Source organism: Erythrolamprus reginae, chromosome 1 (assembly GCF_031021105.1).
Source record: "Erythrolamprus reginae isolate rEryReg1 chromosome 1, rEryReg1.hap1, whole genome shotgun sequence".
In the NCBI taxonomy this organism is placed as follows: domain Eukaryota; kingdom Metazoa; phylum Chordata; class Lepidosauria; order Squamata; family Dipsadidae; genus Erythrolamprus; species Erythrolamprus reginae.
In genome coordinates, this window is record NC_091950.1 from 175,235,186 (window position 1) to 175,254,741 (window position 19,556).

General features: G+C 41.3%; 1 protein-coding gene across 1 annotated transcript in view; it reads left to right on the forward strand.

Moving 5' to 3' along the window:
• ACVR2A (activin A receptor type 2A) overlaps positions 1-19,556 on the forward strand; it is a 61,024-nt gene that overhangs the window by 13,964 nt on the left and 27,504 nt on the right. The window contains exons 2-4 of the mRNA XM_070731492.1: positions 12,007-12,214; positions 13,214-13,323; positions 16,578-16,732. Coding sequence (XP_070587593.1) covers positions 12,007-12,214; positions 13,214-13,323; positions 16,578-16,732 — 473 coding nt within the window. The remainder of the gene's footprint in view (positions 1-12,006; positions 12,215-13,213; positions 13,324-16,577; positions 16,733-19,556) is intronic.

Consider the following 19,556-nt stretch of genomic DNA (forward strand, 5'->3'; position numbering starts at 1 on the left):
TCTGAACTCACTATTCAGAGTGAGATTGTGCCATCGAGCAAGCTCTTTAAAGACATGGTTCAGAGGCAGTGGGTTGCCCCGGAGACAGGTTTCTCCATCACTGGCATTGAGCGGAGGTTGTATAATGTGGCCTCAGATCTCTCAGACCTGCTTCAGATTCTGGCAATAGATACCCTGGTGGCAGCTTTAATTTCTGCCTCCCCATTGACTACTGATGCCATGAAAAGTCTTCGACCAGAGGACAAAAGAGCCGAGATGGCTCTATGAAGAGCATACCAGGCGCCTGTCTGGTTAAGGCCCCAACAGAGCGTCATTCTTCACTGGGTACATCAGATGCAAGCGAGCGTCCCAACTGATGATGCATGATCCCAACAGGATCTTAAGTTAATTATATGTTGGGGGTGGGCATCAGGATTTTAGAGATGCTTAGTTGGGGCATGGTGAAAAATAGGTTGTTAACCAGTGGTCTGTAAGAAATCAACCAAGTTCAAAGAGTACCAAAGTCCCTCTCATTAAGCAAATCCTGCTTCTTAAATTGATTTTTCTTGTCAATAGCTGGCTGGGAAAGATGCAGATCACAATCACAGAACTGCAAGACTACAGTCATCCGAAATGTGAGCTGATTGCCAAGTGTGCAAATTGCAATCATGTGACCACAAGATGGTGTTACAGTCACAGCTTTGAGAATGGGTTGTAATTTTTTCCAAGGCCATTGTAACTTTGACGCATTATTAAGCAAATGGTTATAAGTCAAAGACAACCTGTAATTGAAATGGGAAGAAAATTGATTTAATGTCCAGAAAATCTGCATTAAAACAACTATTGGTAAATTGTTTTTATAGCATGCTGTTATTTTACCTGACAAGTTTTTAAAGGGAGAGTCACAGTACTCCAGATAGACTCAACTTTTTGCAATCAGGAATATCTGTTTATTTTCCTTTGTAGGTTGTCAGTAATCTTTTTGATTACCTTCTCAGTTTGCAGATTTTCTTGTATTACTAGAGTTGGTTCTCTATTGATTTTATGCTTTTAAAACTTTATGTTCTCCAGTGTGCTGAGCAGAGAATCCAAGGAAAGGATTAACTCTGCCTTTCTTGCCTGGAAACTGATTCATTCCAACTAGCCCCCCTCCTCCTGTGCCTGTATGCTTCCCCAGTTTTGATTCAGTCTTTGGCCAACAGAGACATATTGTGAAGATCAGAGTCAGACTTTGAATAATTTTCTTGAATTCTTTGGAATAGATAAATGTGCAAATTTGAATTGATTACAGAAAGAGTGATCTGGAGGGAGACTTTCCGGCCACCGGTAAGCTGCCAGGCCAGCTCAGTGAGGAGCTGAGGTCCTTGCCATTCCTGCTTTTTAGCGGAGGGAGGCTGAATCCATTCCGGCACACTTAAAGGCCCCTGGCACCATCCCACAAATGGCAGAGGGGACTCAGTCACTGACCACTGCGGTCTTACAATAGCAGCAAGCATACAATAGCAGCAAGCACAGTCTGTGCTATTACAGCTGAGGCAGAAGAGTTCTTTGAATGAGCTTGCTGGATCAGCAACTTGCTTTTATTTTATTTAATTATTTTGTATTCCACCTTTATTATTTTACAAACAACTCAAGGCATTTAACATATCCCACATACCATTCTCTTCCTCCACCTCCCCTAAACAACAATACTGTACTGTGAGATAGATTGGGCTGAGAGAGAGTAACTTGTTGCATATTCACCCAGCTGACTTTTCACATCTAGGACTTGAATGCACTCTTCTGCTTTCTGGCATGGTGCTAATGTGCCCTTCCACACATTCTACTAATGTGCCCCTACAAAATCCAGACTTTTGAACTCTTTTCAGATGGGTCTTCCTTCCTTAACTCTGTTTAAGAGGAATTGTTTTGTTTTTCGTGCTTATTGTATTACAAAAGATAGAACTCTTAATATTTTCACTGAATTGCATGTAAAATAAAATTGTTAGACTAGATGGAGGTAAGGGATATCCTCTTTCCTATGCTCTACGTCACGGGTATCAAACTCAGTCCGCGGGCCTGATATGTCATGTGCTGGCCAAACCCACCGTAGTTAAGCAAAGTGGGGAAAGTCCTGATATGTCACGTGGTGATGACGTGAATTTGACAACCCTACTCTAAAACTGATAGGTTAGTATCACATTATTGCATTTGATTTCACTATTAAGAACACTCCAATGCCCCAATTATTTTTAGAAAATATTAATTGCCCAAATATGTGAATAGTGTTTTTGTAATACTTGCATTAATTTAGTTAATTATGAAACAGTTTAGGATGTTAAAATAAAGGCCTACATAGGACAAATAGCCAAACATAACAGCACTTAAAAGAATGCTGCCAAGACCTTGATGACTAAAGGATTATGGTGGGCTTGCTGCATTCATGATTTTAAAACTCTACTAAAGTCCCAGCAAATAATTTGTTACAATGGTAGTGAAAAAAGTGACATAATCATTTTTCACACTTGCATCAGGGGTGAAATACGTTTTGGCCATAACTGCATTTGATTTCACTATTAAGAACACTCCAATGCCCCAATTATTTTTAGAAAATAATTGCCCAAATATGCGAATAGTGTTTTTGTAATACTTGCATTAATTTAGTTAATTATGAAACAGTTTAGGATGTTAAAATGCAGGCCTACATAGGACAAATAGCCAAACATAACAGCACTTAAAAGAATGCTGCCAAGACCTTGATGACTAAAGGATTATGGTGGGCTTGCTGCATTCATGATTTTAAAACTCTACTAAAGTCCCAGCAAATAATTTGTTACAATGGTAGTGAAAAAAGTGACATAATCATTTTTCACACTTGCATCAGGGGTGAAATACGTTTTGGCCATAACTGTAGTGGTGGCCGCCATTGGTTGGGAGAACTGGTGGTGGCATTGCAAGGCTCTGCCCACTTGCCCAGAGATTGCCATTTTCTTGTTTTTTAATCCTTTGCTTATGCACAGAGGATGAAAATGTGTGTGCGACAATGGCACAAATGCACGTTTCTGAACCAGTAGGGAAGGTAACTACATTTCACCGCTGACTTGCAGCGTCCTCATGATCACATGATCAGAATTCAGAATTGCCAAAAACCAGACGAACAAAGGCCAAGCACTATTTTTTGTTACTGTTTTCCTCTTCGAAATCTAGGTGCATCTTATATTCCGGTGCATTTTATACTCCTTAAAATACAGTAATTGGGAGTAGCTGCTTTGTCTACTCCAGTTTGTCTTTATAAGATTATGCTATAATATAATATAGTAGGTATCAAATATGGCGGAGGTATAAAATATTTAGCCATAATTATTACTTGTCTAAACACAGGATTGCAACTTAATCCAATTACATTCTGATATATTTGGTGCCCAGTCTTTAAAAAGTTGAAATCCTATGTGGAGAAGCAAATCTGCCCTCATTCTATATTCATTAAACTTTGTTTTATCTAAATTCAGGATCATTGTAATGTTAATACGAAGGTTCTACTGTTTTATAATGGGGTTTTATTGTTTTTATTAATTAATATTTGACTTTTGTAACATTTTGTAATATTGTATCACATTTTTATTGTTGTAAGTCACCCTGAGTCCCAAGGGATTGGGCAGCATTGAAGTCAAATTAATTAAATTAAATTAATGCATAAAGTGTTGATGCATGATATATATTCTTTAGTGCATTCAAAGAGATTGACAATTGCAGGTAACAGAAATAAAGTAGAATAAAATTTGAAATATTTTCATATCCTTCCCTCCCCCAAAGATATCTACGGTATTTAAAATTTGTCAGATTTTTGTGTATCAGTTTACTGTATACTGCATAATTTAGAAAGCAATTATTTCAATATTGCCTTAAAAGGGCCTACTCTTTGGTAATTCTGATAGGGAAGAAAATATTTTCTATGTACTTCCACTGCATCTGCTTAATGTCAACTAGCAAAGCTTTGTTGTTGGCTATGGGCTTTCTTTGTAAATCGCTTTACATAATCAGTTATCCCTTGAAGCACAGGTCCCCAATGTTTTGGACCTCAGGGACCACAAAGGTCATAATTTTAAATTATTTAGAATTCATAATTTCAAACCCCAAGGATCCTAATTCAGCCTTGACCCCAGGGGAGGGGGGGAGTGGCTATTGTAGCCAAGGAGAACCTTCACCTGCGTAGACTCGTTGCCCCTGAGATTGCGGGTTGTGAGTCACTCCTTGTGAAGTTGGATTCAGGGGTTCAGGAGGGCTTGTTACGTACCTGCCTCCCAGCTGCGTGTCAACAGCCCTGCCTGTGCTGCTCGAGGAGGTGGCCGGGTTGGCAGTGGAGTTCCCCAGACTCATTGTCCTGGGGGACTTCAATCTGCCATCACTCGGCGGTTCCTCTGGATTAGCACAGGAATTCATGGCCACCATGACAGCCATGGACCTGACTCAAATAGTTCAGGGTCCAACTCACGAGGGTGGACACACACCTGATATGATATTCCTCTCGGAGCAATTGAATAATGGTCTGAGACTAAGGGGCTTAGAAGCATTGCCTTTGTCATGGTCAGACCATTTTCTACTGCGGCTTGATTTCCTGGCTCCAATACTCCCCTGCAGGGAGGCAGAACCGATTAGGAGGTTCCGCCCCAGACGCCTGATGGACCCTGAGGGCTTTCAGAGGGCACTTGGGGTTTTACCAGATTCACTCGTCCACAGCTCGGTAGAGTCTCTTGCTGAGGCCTGGAACAAGGCTGCAGCGGAAGCTCTTGACCAAATTGCGCCATTGTGACCTCTCTGTGGCACTAGACCCCGTAGAGCTCCATGGTTCAACGAGGAGCTTCGGGAGTTGAAACGCCAGAAGAGACATCTAGAGAAGCGATGGAGGAAGAGTAAGTCTGAATCTAACCGAACACTTGTAAGAGCTTTTATTAAGACCTACAAAGTGGCGCTCAAGGCGGCGAGATGCACGTACCATGCCGCCTTGATTGCATCAACGGAATCCCGCCTGGCCACTCTGTTTAGGGTGACCCAGTCCCTTCTAAATGAGGGGGGAGTTGGGGAGCCCTTGCAGGGTAGTGCCGAGGAATTTAACTCGTTTTTCGCTGATAAAGTAGCTCAGATCCGGGCTGATCTCGACTCCAATTGCATAGTAGTATCCGCTGACAATGAGTCACTCGAGGTGACTGGGGCTAAACGTCTTTGTCCATCAGTCTGGGAGGAGTTTGACTTGGTGACACCTGATGAAGTGGACAAGACCATTGGAGCTGTGAGTTCCGCCACCTGTCTACTGGATCTGTGTCCCTCTTGGTTGGTTTCGGCGGGCCAAGAGGTGACACGGAGCTTGCCCCAGGAGATTGTCAACGCCTCCTTGGGGAGGGGGTCCTTTCCGACCCTTTATAAGAAGGCACTTGTGCGCCCCCTCCTCAAGAAGCCTTCCCTGGACCCAGCCGTGTTTAATAACTACCGTCCAGTCTCCAACCTTCCCTTTATGGGGAAGGTTGTTGAGAAGGTGGTGGTGCTCCAACTCCAGCGGTCCTTGGAAGAAGCCGATTTTCTAGGTCCGCAGCAGTCTGGATTCAGGCCCGGCTACAGCATGGAAACTGCTTTGGTCGCGTTGATGGATGATCTCTGGTGGGCCCGGGACAGGGGCTTGTCCTCTGTCCTGGTGCTTCTTGACCTCTCAGCGGCTTTCGATACCATCAACCATGGTATCCTTTTGCGCCGGCTAGAGGGGTTGGGAGTGGGAGGCACTGTTCTTCAGTGGTTCTCCTACCTCTCCGGTCGGTCGCAGTCGGTGTTAGTGGGGGGTCAGAGGTCGACCTCTAGGTCTCTCCTTTGTGGGGTGCCTCAGGGGTCGGTCCTCTCCCCCCTGCTATTTAATATCTACATGAAACCTCTGGGTGAGATCATCCAAGGGCATGGGGTGAGGTATCATCAATATGCCGATGATACCCAGTTATACAGCTCCACCCCATGTCCAGTCAACGAAGCAGTGGAAGTGATGTGCCGGTGCCTGGAGGATGTTGGGGCATGGATGGGTGTCAACAAACTCAAACTCAACCCAGACAAGACGGAGTGGCTGTGGGTCTTGCCTCCCAAGGACAATTCCATCTGTCCGTCCATTACCCTGGAGGGGGGAACTACTGACCCCCTCTGAGAGGGTTCGGAACTTGGGCGTCCTCGATCCACAGCTGACATTGCAACATCATCTTTTGGCTGTGACAAGGAGGGCATTTGCCCAGGTTCACTTGGTGCACCAGTTGCGACCCTATTTGGACAGGGAGTCATTGTTCACGGTCACTCATGCTCTCTACATGGGGCTACCTTTGAAAAGTGTTCGGAAACTTCAGATCATGCAGAACGCAGCCGCGAGAGCCATCGTGGGGCTTCCAAGATTCGCCCACGTTTCTTCAACACTCCGTGCCTTGCATTGGCTGCCGATCAGTTTCCGGTCACAATTCAAAGTGTTGGTCATGACCTTTAAAGCCCTACATGGCATTGGACCAGATTACCTCCGGAACCGCCTGCTACCGCACGAATCCCAGCGACCGATAAGGTCCCACAGAGTTGGCCTTCTCCGGGTCCCGTCGACTAAACAATGTCGTTTGGCGGGCCCCAGGGGTAGAGCCTTCTCTGTGGTGGCCCCGGCCCTCTGGAACCAACTCCCCCCGGAGATTAGAACTGCCCCCACCCTCCCTGTCTTTTGTAAACTACTCAAGACTCACTTATACTGCCAGGCATGGGGGAGTTGAGATATTCCTTCCCCCTAGGCCATTACAAGTTAGGCATGCTTTGTTTGTGTGTATGTTTGGTTTTATAATAAGGGTTTTTAGTTGTTTTATTATTGGATTGTTACATGTTGTTTTTATCATTGTTGTTAGCCGCCCCGAGTCTACGGAGAGGGGCGGCATATAAATCCAATAAATTTAATATTATTAATTATCCCTGGGATCCAGGGCATCCTCAACCGTATTAGGTCGTTGGATCCGAGGGACAATCTCAAAGGCTTATGAGTCAGCTTCCCTCAGCATACCAAGAGGTATCATGGCACATTCCACAAGAAGTGCAGTCACATCTGCCGCATGGGCAACTCAAGCTCCATTGGAGGAAGTGTGCAAAGCAGCCACTTGGGCCTCTCCAAACTCTTTCATAAGGCACTATAAAATTGACTCTTATGCTTCAGCAGATGCTGCCTTCGGCAGAAGAGTCCTCCAATCCGTTATCTCTCACGATAGCGAACTAATCCCTCCCTAGGGACTCATCTATTGGGTATGTCCCACGTGACTGCTGGACCCGCTCTTTCAGTACGGAGAATAGGCGTTGATTTCTTACCTGAACGCCTCTTCTCGTACGCTGAGCGGGTACAGCAGTCACTTCCCTCCCTATTTTCCTTCTACCTTTTAACCTGTTTCTTCCTATCAAAAGAGTAGAGCATTATTTGAGCCACCACCTTTGAGGCTAAGTCTACGGATTCGCGAATTCTGGGGAAGGGGCGGATCCAGCAGGCTTTTTAAAGACTAGGCTCGGTCCTATGCGGATTGGACAGTGAGCAACCCACGTGACTGCTGTACCCGCTCAGCGTACAAGAAGAGGCGTTCAGGTAAGCAATCAGCGCCTATTTAAAAACGAACAATCACATCCATACTGTCACATTCAATATATTTACTGGATAGAGGCTGGGGTCTAGCATCCCCAGGCCTGCCGACATAGGTGCGTTTTCAAGTTCTTACGGAAGGCAAGGAGGGTGGGGGTGGTGCGAATCTCTAGGGGGAGTTGATTCTAGAGGGCCGGGGCCCCCACAGAGAAAGCTCTTCCCCTAGGACCCGCCAAATGACATTGTTTAGTTGACGGACCTGGGGAAGGCCAACTCTGTGGGACCTGACCAGACGCTGAGATTCATGCAGCAGAAGGCGGTCCCACAGGTAATCTGGTCGTATGCCATGTAGGGCTTTATAGGTCATAACCAACACTTTGAATTGGGTCCGGAAACCAATTGGTAGCCAATGCAGTCTGCAGAGTGCTGAAGAAACATGGACATATCTTCATAAGCCCACGATAGCTCGCGCGGCTGCATTTTGCACAATTTGTAGTTTCCGAACACTTTTCAATGGTATCCCCGTGTAGAGAGTATTGCAGTAATCGAACTTTGAGGTGATAAGAGCATGAGTGACCATGAATAAAGACTCCCTGTCCAAATAGGGACGCAACTGGTACTCCAGGCGAACCTGGGCAAACGCCCCCCTTGCCACAGCCGGAAGATGGTGTTCTAAGGTCAGCTGTGGATCAAGGAGGACACCCAAGTTGCAGACCCTCTCTGAAGGGGTTAACAATTCCTCCCCCCCTCAGGCCAGTACCCACAGCCACTCTATCTTGTCTAGGATTGAACTTGAGCCTGTTAATCTCTAAAGGTCCAAAATAGTAACAGAATATTATTACTATGAATAAGTATCAAATATTTTTTTAAAAAAACTTTTCCAGTTTTACACTATTTTGTTGAAGAAAGCAATTGACAAATTTATACAGTGATCCCCCGCTTGTTGCGAGGGTTCCGTTCCAGGAGCCCCCGCAACGAGCGGGTTTTCGCGAAGTAGCGCTGCGGAAGTAAAAACACCATCTGCGCATGTGCAGATGGTGTTTTTACTCCCACAGCGCTAGCGAGGAGCCGAAGATTGGGGGCGGCGCGGCTGTTTGCCGCCGGCATGGGGGGCTTCCTAGCAGCCCCCCAAATCCGGGTTGGGGGTCCGGGGGGCGCTGGCTCTCTGCGCTTTCGAGCTGAGTCCGGGAGAGAATTCGCTCCCGGACTCAGCTCGAAAGCGCCGAGAGCCAGCGTGGACAGGCCGTTCCTTGGCGCTGTCTCTCTGCGCTTTCGAGCTGAGTCCGGGAGCGAATTCGCTCCCGGACTCAGCTCGAAAGCGCCGAGAGACAGCGTGGACAGGCCGTTCCTTGGCGCTGTCTCTCGGCGCTTTCGAGCTGAGTCCGGGAGCGAATTCGCTCCCGGACTCAGCTCGAAAGCGCCGAGAGACAGCGTGGACAGGCCGTTCCTTGGCGCTGTCTCTCGGCGCTTTCGAGCTGAGTCCGGGAGCGAATTCGCTCCCGGACTCAGCTCGAAAGCGCCGAGAGACAGCGTGGACAGGCCGTTCCTTGGCGCTTTCTCTCGGCGCTTTCGAGCTGAGTCCGGGAGCGAATTCGCTTCAGGACTCAGCTCGAAAGCGGCGAGAATGAACGGCGTGGGCGGGCGAAGGGCGGGCGGCAGCGAGGAGTTTGCGTGGGCGGTGGGGAAACTCCTCGCTGACGCCAGCAAGAGGGGGAAGACCCAGGAAAGCCACCCAGCAGCTGATCTCCCGGTTGCCATCTACGCATGCGTGCCCATAGAAAAAACGCACGCATGCGTAGATGGTATTTTGACTTCCGGGTTGAAAAATCGCGAAGTACCCTGTTCGCAATGGTTGGGGACGCAATAAACGGGGGATCACTGTATATCGCTAAAGTATAAATAATATTAAATATTTTCTCTTTTTAAATATTATAATAGCAAAACAAGCAAATGTTTTAGCTTTTATCCAATGTAGCAGGATTTTCTTCTTGTAATTCCCATGATTTAAATTTTTATGAAGTAGAATTCACTATGCTATATTATTTTGTCTGCTTATAAAATCCATTTTGTTTGAAATAGACATCAGTTTTAAAAGGTCATGAAACAGATAACTTATATTTGGGGAAATGCATATCAAAATGGTTTTCTGGGAAAAAGAAGAAAACAGAAGTAACAAGAGACTGAAACTTGAAAGTAAAAAACTCGGGCAGAAAATCAATATTTGCATATATAATTTACTTATATGTATAGTTTTATACATGACCTACAACAATAAAATATAAACATGGAGGAAAACCATGAATAATTAATGTTCTTAAAAAGCATTTAAAAATAACATTGACAGGTTTTTTGCTAGGGATGAAAGTCGGGGAGGGCATTAGGCTATAACCTGTTAAGAATTGTAAAACTACTCATCTGTTATACTAAAAGTAATCTATTTGAAATATATGCCATTCTTCAAGGATCTGGAATAAATATGAAATTTTGTAATTCTATAAACTTTGCTTTCAATTTTTACAATGTAATTTAAATGATGACAAATCCCATGCTTTCTTCATTAATCTATATTTGCATCCTTGGAATGACAAAACAAAGAACAACGACCCCCTTCCCTCTGGGTAGTAGGTAAACATGAGGCAAGATTTATGGGAAATAGATGAGATAATAGTGTTCATAAAATACAAAAGTAAAAAAAGATGGGATTTAGATCCATAGATGCAGAGATTTTTAATAGTCTTGAGTGACACTACATATAGTTCTCACCAATAACCACTTGTTCGAAGTTGCCTTGGCCCTGAAAAAAGTGATAGGACTTCAAAGGTCTAGCTGTCCCAGAACACCTGTGGTAACCTGATCATGATTTGGGCACTTAGCAACAATTGGTTCATATTTAGAACCACTGCAGCCATCTTGCAGTCATGTGATGACAATTTGCAGCCTTCCCAGCCAGCTTCCAAGAAATAAAATCAATGAGAGGAAGTTAACAGGGAAGGTCACTAATTGTGATCACATGATGTCTTGCTTAATGACCATAGTGATTCATTTAAAAATTGTGGCAGAAAAGGTCATACAATTTGATCATACAATACATGTGATGCCTCACTGAACTCTCACCTTGCTTAACAAGGAATTTTCCTGTCCCAATTTTGGTCATAAGTCAAAGGCTACTTTTATCTGCATAACAAGGAATTGAATTTCTCTGTGATTATTACTAAAGGATAATCTAGTAAGGATTGTAATTTAAAAAAAAAAATACATTGTATATAAAATTAGAATCTTCAATCTTGTAGTAATTTAAATATTGATTGTATCACTTAATTAGGCTTTACCAATAAAACAGCATTTTCCTATTTGCATCAAATCTATTACTGCATTTTGTGGGTTTTATTAAATAGGAAATAAATCACTTCCACCTGCTTAATTTGTGTCTTGTTTTTGCTTCTTCCTCTTGTCTATTCCTTCTCTTCCTTTCTCTAGCAGAATCACAATATGCCTGCAGTAATTCTATATGAATATGAAATAATGTGCTAATAACATTTTATGTTAGAAATATGAAGTCTAGTCAAACATGCTTAAATGACTTTCCAATGAAAATATAAATTCAGATAACTTGACAGTCTGTATTTATAAGACATTGTCCCTACATGTGTAAAGGTTGCAAGAGAGATAGGCTGTTTCTCTGGCCTGCCCAACTGAAATGAATATATATGGCTAGAAACTTAAATGGAGTATCTGAAACATGTTTTGATCCTAACATAACCATAGGCAAATATGCTTTAATGAAAAATGTAAAGACAGGTATAAGATAGAAACATAGAAAGATTTAATACAGATTATTGGACATAATGTCATAGTTTAGAATCCAGTATTAAAGAGCTGCCAACTATTTTAAGCTTATGCCTGCATTTATAGATGTTCATTGATTTTATGCTAGAATTTCAGAGGACAAGAAATATAATGTGCATTTTGTTTTCTGTTTTACATGGCATAAGAAATTATTAGAATTCCTCAGTATCTTACAGGAAAACTAGGAGGTGATATGTCTGTATAAAATCATATTCTTTCACCAAAATGAAATAACATCCTTTATAGCAGACATTTCACTAGTTTGGTAAATGACAAGTAATTTTAGACATAGAATTGTACTTTGTTTGTTTCTTAAGAAGGAAATTGTTACAGATAATCTTTGCTGTGAATATCAGAAAACAATGAGTTTTGACATTCCCAAAAATTGCATTACTAAATTAAAAATAGTAAATAAAAGTAACTATTGTTCTGCTTTTAAAAAAAAGAATGTATGCCAGACTGAAATGGAGGCATAATATTTATATAGTAAAGATTGCAATATATTTTAAATACAGCTTTGTTCTTAATATTTAATTATTTTTCTAAGGTTACCCATAATTTAATTTTTAAAAACCAATTCCTTGCAGGTGCCATACTAGGCAGATCAGAAACACAGGAATGCATCTTCTACAATGCTAATTGGGAAAATGATAAGACAAATCGTAGTGGCATTGAACTGTGCTATGGTGACAAAGATAAAAGAAAACACTGCTTTGCAACATGGAAGAATATCTCTGGATCTGTTGAAATTGTGAAAAAGGGTTGCTGGTTGGATGATATTAATTGCTATGACAGGCAAGCAAACAACCAACTATTTTCATATATTTTCTGTTTTCTAAAGTTTAATCTGTTTCAAAAGTATAAACGTTTGATGATGTGTATAAGCATAGGTTATTGCACAAGATTTATAGAAAGTAAAATATCAAACAAATGCCTTAAGGCAAGTGATACAATGAGCCTTATGGGTATTGCCACATTACTTTTTAGGTATGAAGATTTATTTCTTCATTCTTCCCTGAGTAGAATTTGGCTAGTTAGTTTTATATACATTTTGTGAGGCTTTGTTGATAAATAATAGTCAAAAAACCACATTGGATGATTTTTTCTTCATAGTAAGTAAAAATAGAGGAAAGGTCCATTTTTCAAATCTGTTTTTGATTTGGTAATCAAATTGGAACAGACTAGTGCTGAGCTAATCTGGTGTGGAGAAAATTCTTCAGATCTACAGATCTGACTGGTGAGCCAGTTCCTGTATAACTGATTTAATTGCATGAACTGCATTGGTTGCAGCTGATGCAGTACAGTATCAAATTTAGGCTGAAATGCTATTGGGAGTCATAATTTAAATTGGGAGTGAGTTGAAGCGCCAGTCATTTCTATATATTTTTTCTATCAATTTCCTGCAGGCCTTTTCTCAAAGTGAAAAGCAAGAAGCTTAAATGTTAGATGTGTAGGAGACTTGTACTGTTATTTTAAGAGATGCTTCAGATTAGCATGATTAGCACCCACTTTGTAAGAAGCAATAGGTAGTCTGCTGGTATCACTCTTGATGCAATGTGTGTGATTTGTGCTGCTTTTTATGTAGTACCATTTGTATTGTTCCCTTTCATTAGGGAAACCAAATGAAAGTTTGATGTTCTTTTGCATAAAATTATAATTACTCAGATATTCAAATGTAGATTCCAGAATGCCAACCTTTTAAATTCTGTATTAATTTACTCCTAGCAATTTTTGCTGGATTTTAAAAATATAATTGTACAATTTTAATATTTAACTGATTTTAATCTCTTTCAGAACTGACTGTGTAGAAAAAAAAGATAGCCCTGAAGTGTTTTTCTGCTGCTGTGAGGGCAACATGTGCAATGAACATTTTTTCTACTTTCCAGAGATGGAGGTCACACAACGTATGTGATAAACTCTTCCTATTCCTGCAGAGAAATTTGTTTAGAATTTAAAACCTATATTAAATATTGAACATGCTTATAAATAACAAGTATTTTCTTGTTATTTTCATTGGCTGATAATAATTGTAAATGAGGAAACATAGGAAGGGACCTGGACACAACAGCCTTGGTTAGATACAATACTTAACAATACAAATAGCCCTTGAATTACAACCATACTTGGTATCAGAATTTCCAATGAAGGTCAGTTTTATCATAAATCAAGGAGTCACATGACTGAGCTGGACCAACTTCACAACTTTTATTGATTGATTGATTGATTGATTGATTGATTGTATTTATATGCCAGCCCTCTCGGAGAACTCGGGGCAGCTAACAACATATCAAAACAATACAGTATACATATCTAAAAATTCAATTAATATACCGTATTTTTCGCTCCATAAGACGCAGTTTTTTTCCTCCCAAAGTAGGATGAAAAATCAGCGGCGTCTTATGGAGCGAAGCTGCAGGCAGGGAGGGGGGGGGAGGCGCTGGAGCAGAGGGGGGGGCGGCGATATACTCACCAAAAGTGTCCCGCCTCTGTCGCCGCCTCTCCTCTTCCCAACCCTGAAGAGTCGCGCACCCCCTCCCGGGAGCCCAGCCGACTTTTGGAGCCGTTTTGTTTTCAGCTGGGCTCCCAGGAGGCAGAGCGTGGCCGGGTACCGTGTCTTCGCCTCCGCGCGCTGCCTCCGCCCGGCCGAGAACAAAACGGCTCCAAAAGTCGGCCGGGCTCCCGGGAGGTGGTGCGCGACTGTTTCCTCTTCGCTGCAGAGCCACACGGAGGCGAAGACACGGTGCCCGGCCACGCTCCGCCTCCCGGGAGCCCAGCCGATTTTTGGAGCCGTTTTTTTTTCAGCTGGGCTCCCAGGAGGCGGAGCGTGGCCGGGCACCGTGTCTTCGCCTCCGTGTGGCTCTGCAGCGAAGAGGAAACAGTCGCGCACCACCTCCCGGGAGCCCGGCCGACTTTTGGAGCCGTTTTGTTCTCGGCCGGGCGGATGCAGCGCGCGGAGGCGAAGACACGGTACCCGGCCACGCTCTGCCTCCTGGGAGCCCAGCTGAAAACAAAAAGGCTCCAAAAATCGGCTGGGCTCCCGGGGGGCGGTGCGCGACTGTTTCCTCTTCGCTGCAGAGCTGTCGGGAAGAGGCGAAGACAACGGCGCCCTCCACTCTCTCTCCCTCTCTCTCTCTTTTTCTCTCTTGCCGGCGTGGTGAACGAGAGAGAAAGAGAGAGAGAGAGAAAGGAGGGGAGAAAGAATGAGAAAGAAAGCGAGAAAGTAAGCAAGAGAGAAAGACAGGGAAAGAAAGCAAGAGAAAGAGAGGGGGGAAGAAGGAGGAGGGAAAGACATAGAGGGAGGGAAGGAGGGAGAGAGAAAGAACAAAAAAGAGGGAGGAAGGAAGAGAGAAAGGAAGAGGGATGGAGAGAGAGGGAATGAAAGATGAAGGAAGGGAGAGAGAAAGGGGGAGGGAGAGATAGAAAGGAGGGAGAAGGGGGTAGTTAGGGAGAGGGAAAGAAAGATAGAAAGGAAAGAGGGAGGGAGAGATAGAAAGGAAAAAGGGAGGGAGGAAAGAGGGAGGGAAAGATAGAAAGAAAAGAGGGAGGGAGAGATAGAAAGGAAAGTGGGAGGGAGGAAAATAGAACAAAAATATTTTGAGCCAAAAAGTAACTATCACACATGAGCAAGGATAGAATTATGGATGCAAGAACTTGCTCATGTGTGATAGCTACTTTTTGGCTCAAAATATTTTTGTTCTATTTTCCTCCTCTAAAATCTAGGTGCGTCTTATCAGCAGGTGCGTCTTATAGAGCGAAAAATACGGTAGCTAAAATGTCTTGCATGTTGTGAGCCGCCCCGAGTCCACAGAGAGGGGCAGCATATAAGTCCAATAAATAAATAAATAAATACCCTAATAACATTTAAAATCACTCATTCCCATTCGCACAGCAAAACTATCTTTCATAGTTGAGTTTGCTTGATGGAAGCCAGAGGTTGTGAACACATGACTGCAGGATACAAAGCCATCATAAATTTGAGGTGGTTGTCAAGCACCCAAATACTGATCATATAACTGCAGAGGTAATGTGGTGGTCTTTAAGGGTGGGTGATGTTATTTTTTTTCTGAGCTTATCATAATTTTTAATCTGTCAGGCCCATGCTTGAACGCCACACAGTGAAATCCAACCATGTCCAATCTTTTATTTGCTTACACCTAATGGACAGAAACTAAAGCTATAATTCACTTCTCTAATAAATATATCCTGCTAAGATGTGGCTACTCTAAAAGTTATTGCCCCTCCCCCCATCTAGTTTGGGAATTTGCAGTCTCTTAATTTGGGCTTCTCCGGAATGTGCTGCTATGAAACCTATATGCTACCAAGATTCCCCTCCGTTGTTTCTCCAGATGCACTTTCCATCACAGAAGTGTCATTAAATGAATGGTTGTAATACAAGGACCATCTGAAGTTGCATTAGTTTGGAAAAAGCATTGCTGAATTTTGACCTTATGTATCTCAACAATAATCCAGCACTCCCCAACCTTTGTGGCTTGGTGGCCTGGCTGGGAGGGGAAGAGGTGAACTAGGCCACACAAGTGACAGGCCAGCACTCATGGGCACACATGCAGCCCTTGCACGTGTGGTACGCTGGTGCGTCGCTCAGACAAATTGAGCTGCCTTTGTGCTCCAGCCATCCACTTGTATGACCCAATTTCGAATAGGCCAAGGCTCAGTAGCCTAGAGATTGGGAACCTTTGCCTGATGGTTGCATCCAGGAAAATTATTACTAAATTACAATGACTACAATTATCAGGTGTAACAAACTGAAAACATTCACCAAATTCAAAGCACTGATAATATTATTATTATTATTATTGCTACCTATATACAAGAATCTGATCAATTAACATTCAAAGCTAAATTTGTGCTAGATAAAGATGGATGGAATTCCGCGGAACTGGATTTGGGTTTCTTGTGGCTGTGCAATGATTCCAAACTTATGATACATTTAACCCTGCCTTCTAACTAAATCTGCTCATTGACAAGAATAGGCAAAATACTATGAACTTAAATGCAAACCTAAAATTTAAACATTTAAGCTTCAGATGTATCATAGGTAACTTTAATGTATAGATAGCCTAAATGTCTTCCATTTTTAAGAATTGCTCATATTTTCTGTGTTAATATTGAATTATAAGAAAACTTCTTCCCTCTGCAGCTACTTCCAATCCTATGACATCTAAACCACCCCTGTTTAGTACCTTGCTTTACTCTCTTGGACCTATAATGGGAATAGCAGTGATTGTACTCTTTTCATTCTGGATGTACAGACACCACAAATTAGCATATCCTCCAGTACTTGTACCAACCCAAGTAAGTGCATTATTTTGAATACAAGTACATTTGTTTCTTTGTCAGATTTATATCCCATCTTTTTGTTAGCTTTCTCAAATTGATAGAGACTTGTTACTTTTGATAGCTGCTATTTGACCTTTTGAAGATTTTTGGAAAATTGTTGGCATATGATCTGAGAGTCTGTAGTTAGAGGAAGAACCGCTCCAAGTCTTTGGAGAGGGGCGGCATACAAATCTAATATATTATTGCAAAAGGCACTTTATGATTTGTACATGAGATGTTTTAAAATTACTTACCTATGGTAACAGGATGTAATATATACATATTAGTAAAACACTAGTTTTTCTCATTATTTGGAAAAATTATTTTGAAATAACAACTTTTGAATATTCAGTTGTATTCTAGTTTTGTTCGGGTATGTAAATAATCAAAGCAATTCAACCCTATCACCATTCAAATTATGTTAGGATGAAAAAAGCCTTCATGCCTGTTGCTGCCCATGCATTTGTGTTTATGTAAGTGTAAGTGTTTTTGGTTGGACTTTTGCACTATGAATGATTGTTTGCGTGAGATAATTGGCATTTGAATAATATTGCTAGGTTCCATTAGCTTTTTGCACTAGATCCTACTGTTTAGAAAATCTAGGAATGAGGTTCTTGTTGAACCTTGCTATATTCTAAAAATATTTTTAAGATGAATTTTATGAATATCTGTAACTTATACAGAAGTGTACATGCATACTTCATATATACATTATCATACAAATGGGATGTCTTGTTTTAAAAATGTAAAGTGAAAGCCTAGAAGATCAGTTGAGGAAAAGCATTAAGTTGTTAAAATATGAACTACTTGTAATCAAATGTGAGATCAAAAAAAATAATGTGAAAATGTCAGTACAAAAATTTGAATTTGCACCACTTCCTTTGTACTACATTGGATTTTTTATAATTTATTTTAAATGGTCTTATGTACTTCAGTACATGAATAAAAGTTTATAGAGCTAAATAAATTAAATAAAAGATAGACTCATATTGTAGCAGTCTTAAATTCTCTTTCTTTCACAAGAAAGAAACTTCTGGCAAGGAAGGAGACAGTATTTGTAAAACTCATATTTTACACAAATCAGGAGTGTTTTTGCTTAGTGGAATTATATATTTTGACACATTGCCTTATATTCTTCCCCTTTCTCTGCTTGATCATTATTTTTTGATAAAAGTATATATAAAATACAGATAAAGTATCTTTGGAAAACAGAAATGTTTTGCTACATCTTTTAACATAACTAAATTATAAATTATATTTAAAACACTAAAATATTTAAATGTTGCATGCACTTTGAAGTAGTAGTTTATGTTAGATTTATGTAACAAGTAACAACAAGCAAGAATGTTGGATTCCAAAGTCACAAGTGATGAAGGTCAATAAGTATCTGATTTAATCCACAGCAAACCTTCCATGTCATTGTCCACACAATTTAAGGATCCCCTGGAATTTACAGGGAGGTATTTATATGCAGCAGCAATTGCAGAAAGGTTTTAGTATAATGAAAAGTTTGAAAAGTGCTACAGCCGTTCATATATAATCATTACAAGGAACTGTATACAACACACACAATTGTTTTCATAAATTATTCTGTGTATATTCCATAATTGTAATTTTGGCATTACCATTAAACATGAGTGTTTGTAAAAACTCAGTGGATTCAGAATACAAATATAAAAGAGTTTGGACAGAAAAACCAGACATGGAAATTCTAATATGAACCTATGAATGTAGAGAAAACAGATTATCAACATATTTGCAGTAGATACAGCCAGTGATACCTAAGTTTGATTACAAGGATATTGCTTCATGCTATAACCACCTGTAGCTGAAAAAATTCCCTTGAAAGGCTCACTTTTATGAATTTGAAAAAGCTTATATTTATTCAGAATAATTTGAATTATTTATAAACATAGGTTTGTATCATCTCTAGAAAGAATAAATAATTTGTAATAAAGGACCAATACAATTTTGAAAAGGAAAAACAAAGTAAAACTGGCATATATCAGTATGAAATCAAGTCTCATGTGATTAATGCTTGTTGACTTCATGGACATACTTAAATTATATTCTTGGCAACTTTATAGAAATGCTTTGCCATTGGCTTATTCTGTCCCCCTTGCTACCCACACACATATATTCTATATATATCCATAATACTGTAGTAACATCTACCTTGTTGTGGAACATCATGCAGAATCTTTGAAGTTATCTTTATATCCATGGAAGTAATTAAATAACTGTCAGTACTAAATGCTGCAAAATAAACTAATTTGAGTCATACAGTGACTACAGTATGAACCAAGGCTGTACCCCTTTAAAAAAATAATATATCAATTGCTTATATAATTTTCATCCAAATATTTTAGTGAGCAGCTCTAAATGGGTTCCTTATGCAGACAAAAGTTTCAGAAGGTTTCATCATTTTCCTGGTTTCTTTTTTCTTTTTGAAGCAAGTAAAAATTACCTTATCAGTTACTATTTTTTACTACTTTGAAAATATAGTTAAACTCAGCAGATATATCTCATTGCTATATTATGTGATTATAGATATATAAACATACACATCTAAAACCTGTTGCCACTGGTTCGTGCTCAATGCTTCTGTGCATGCAGAGAAGCGTCCCCAGGCTGGTGGGCACTGGACCAGAATATCTCCGGGACCGCCTTCTGCCGCACGAATCCCAGCGACCAGTTAGGTCCCACAGAGTTGGCCTTCTCCGGGTCCTGTCAACTAAACAATGTCGTTTGGCGGGACCCAGGGGAAGAGCCTTCTCTGTGGCGGCCCCGACCCTTTGGA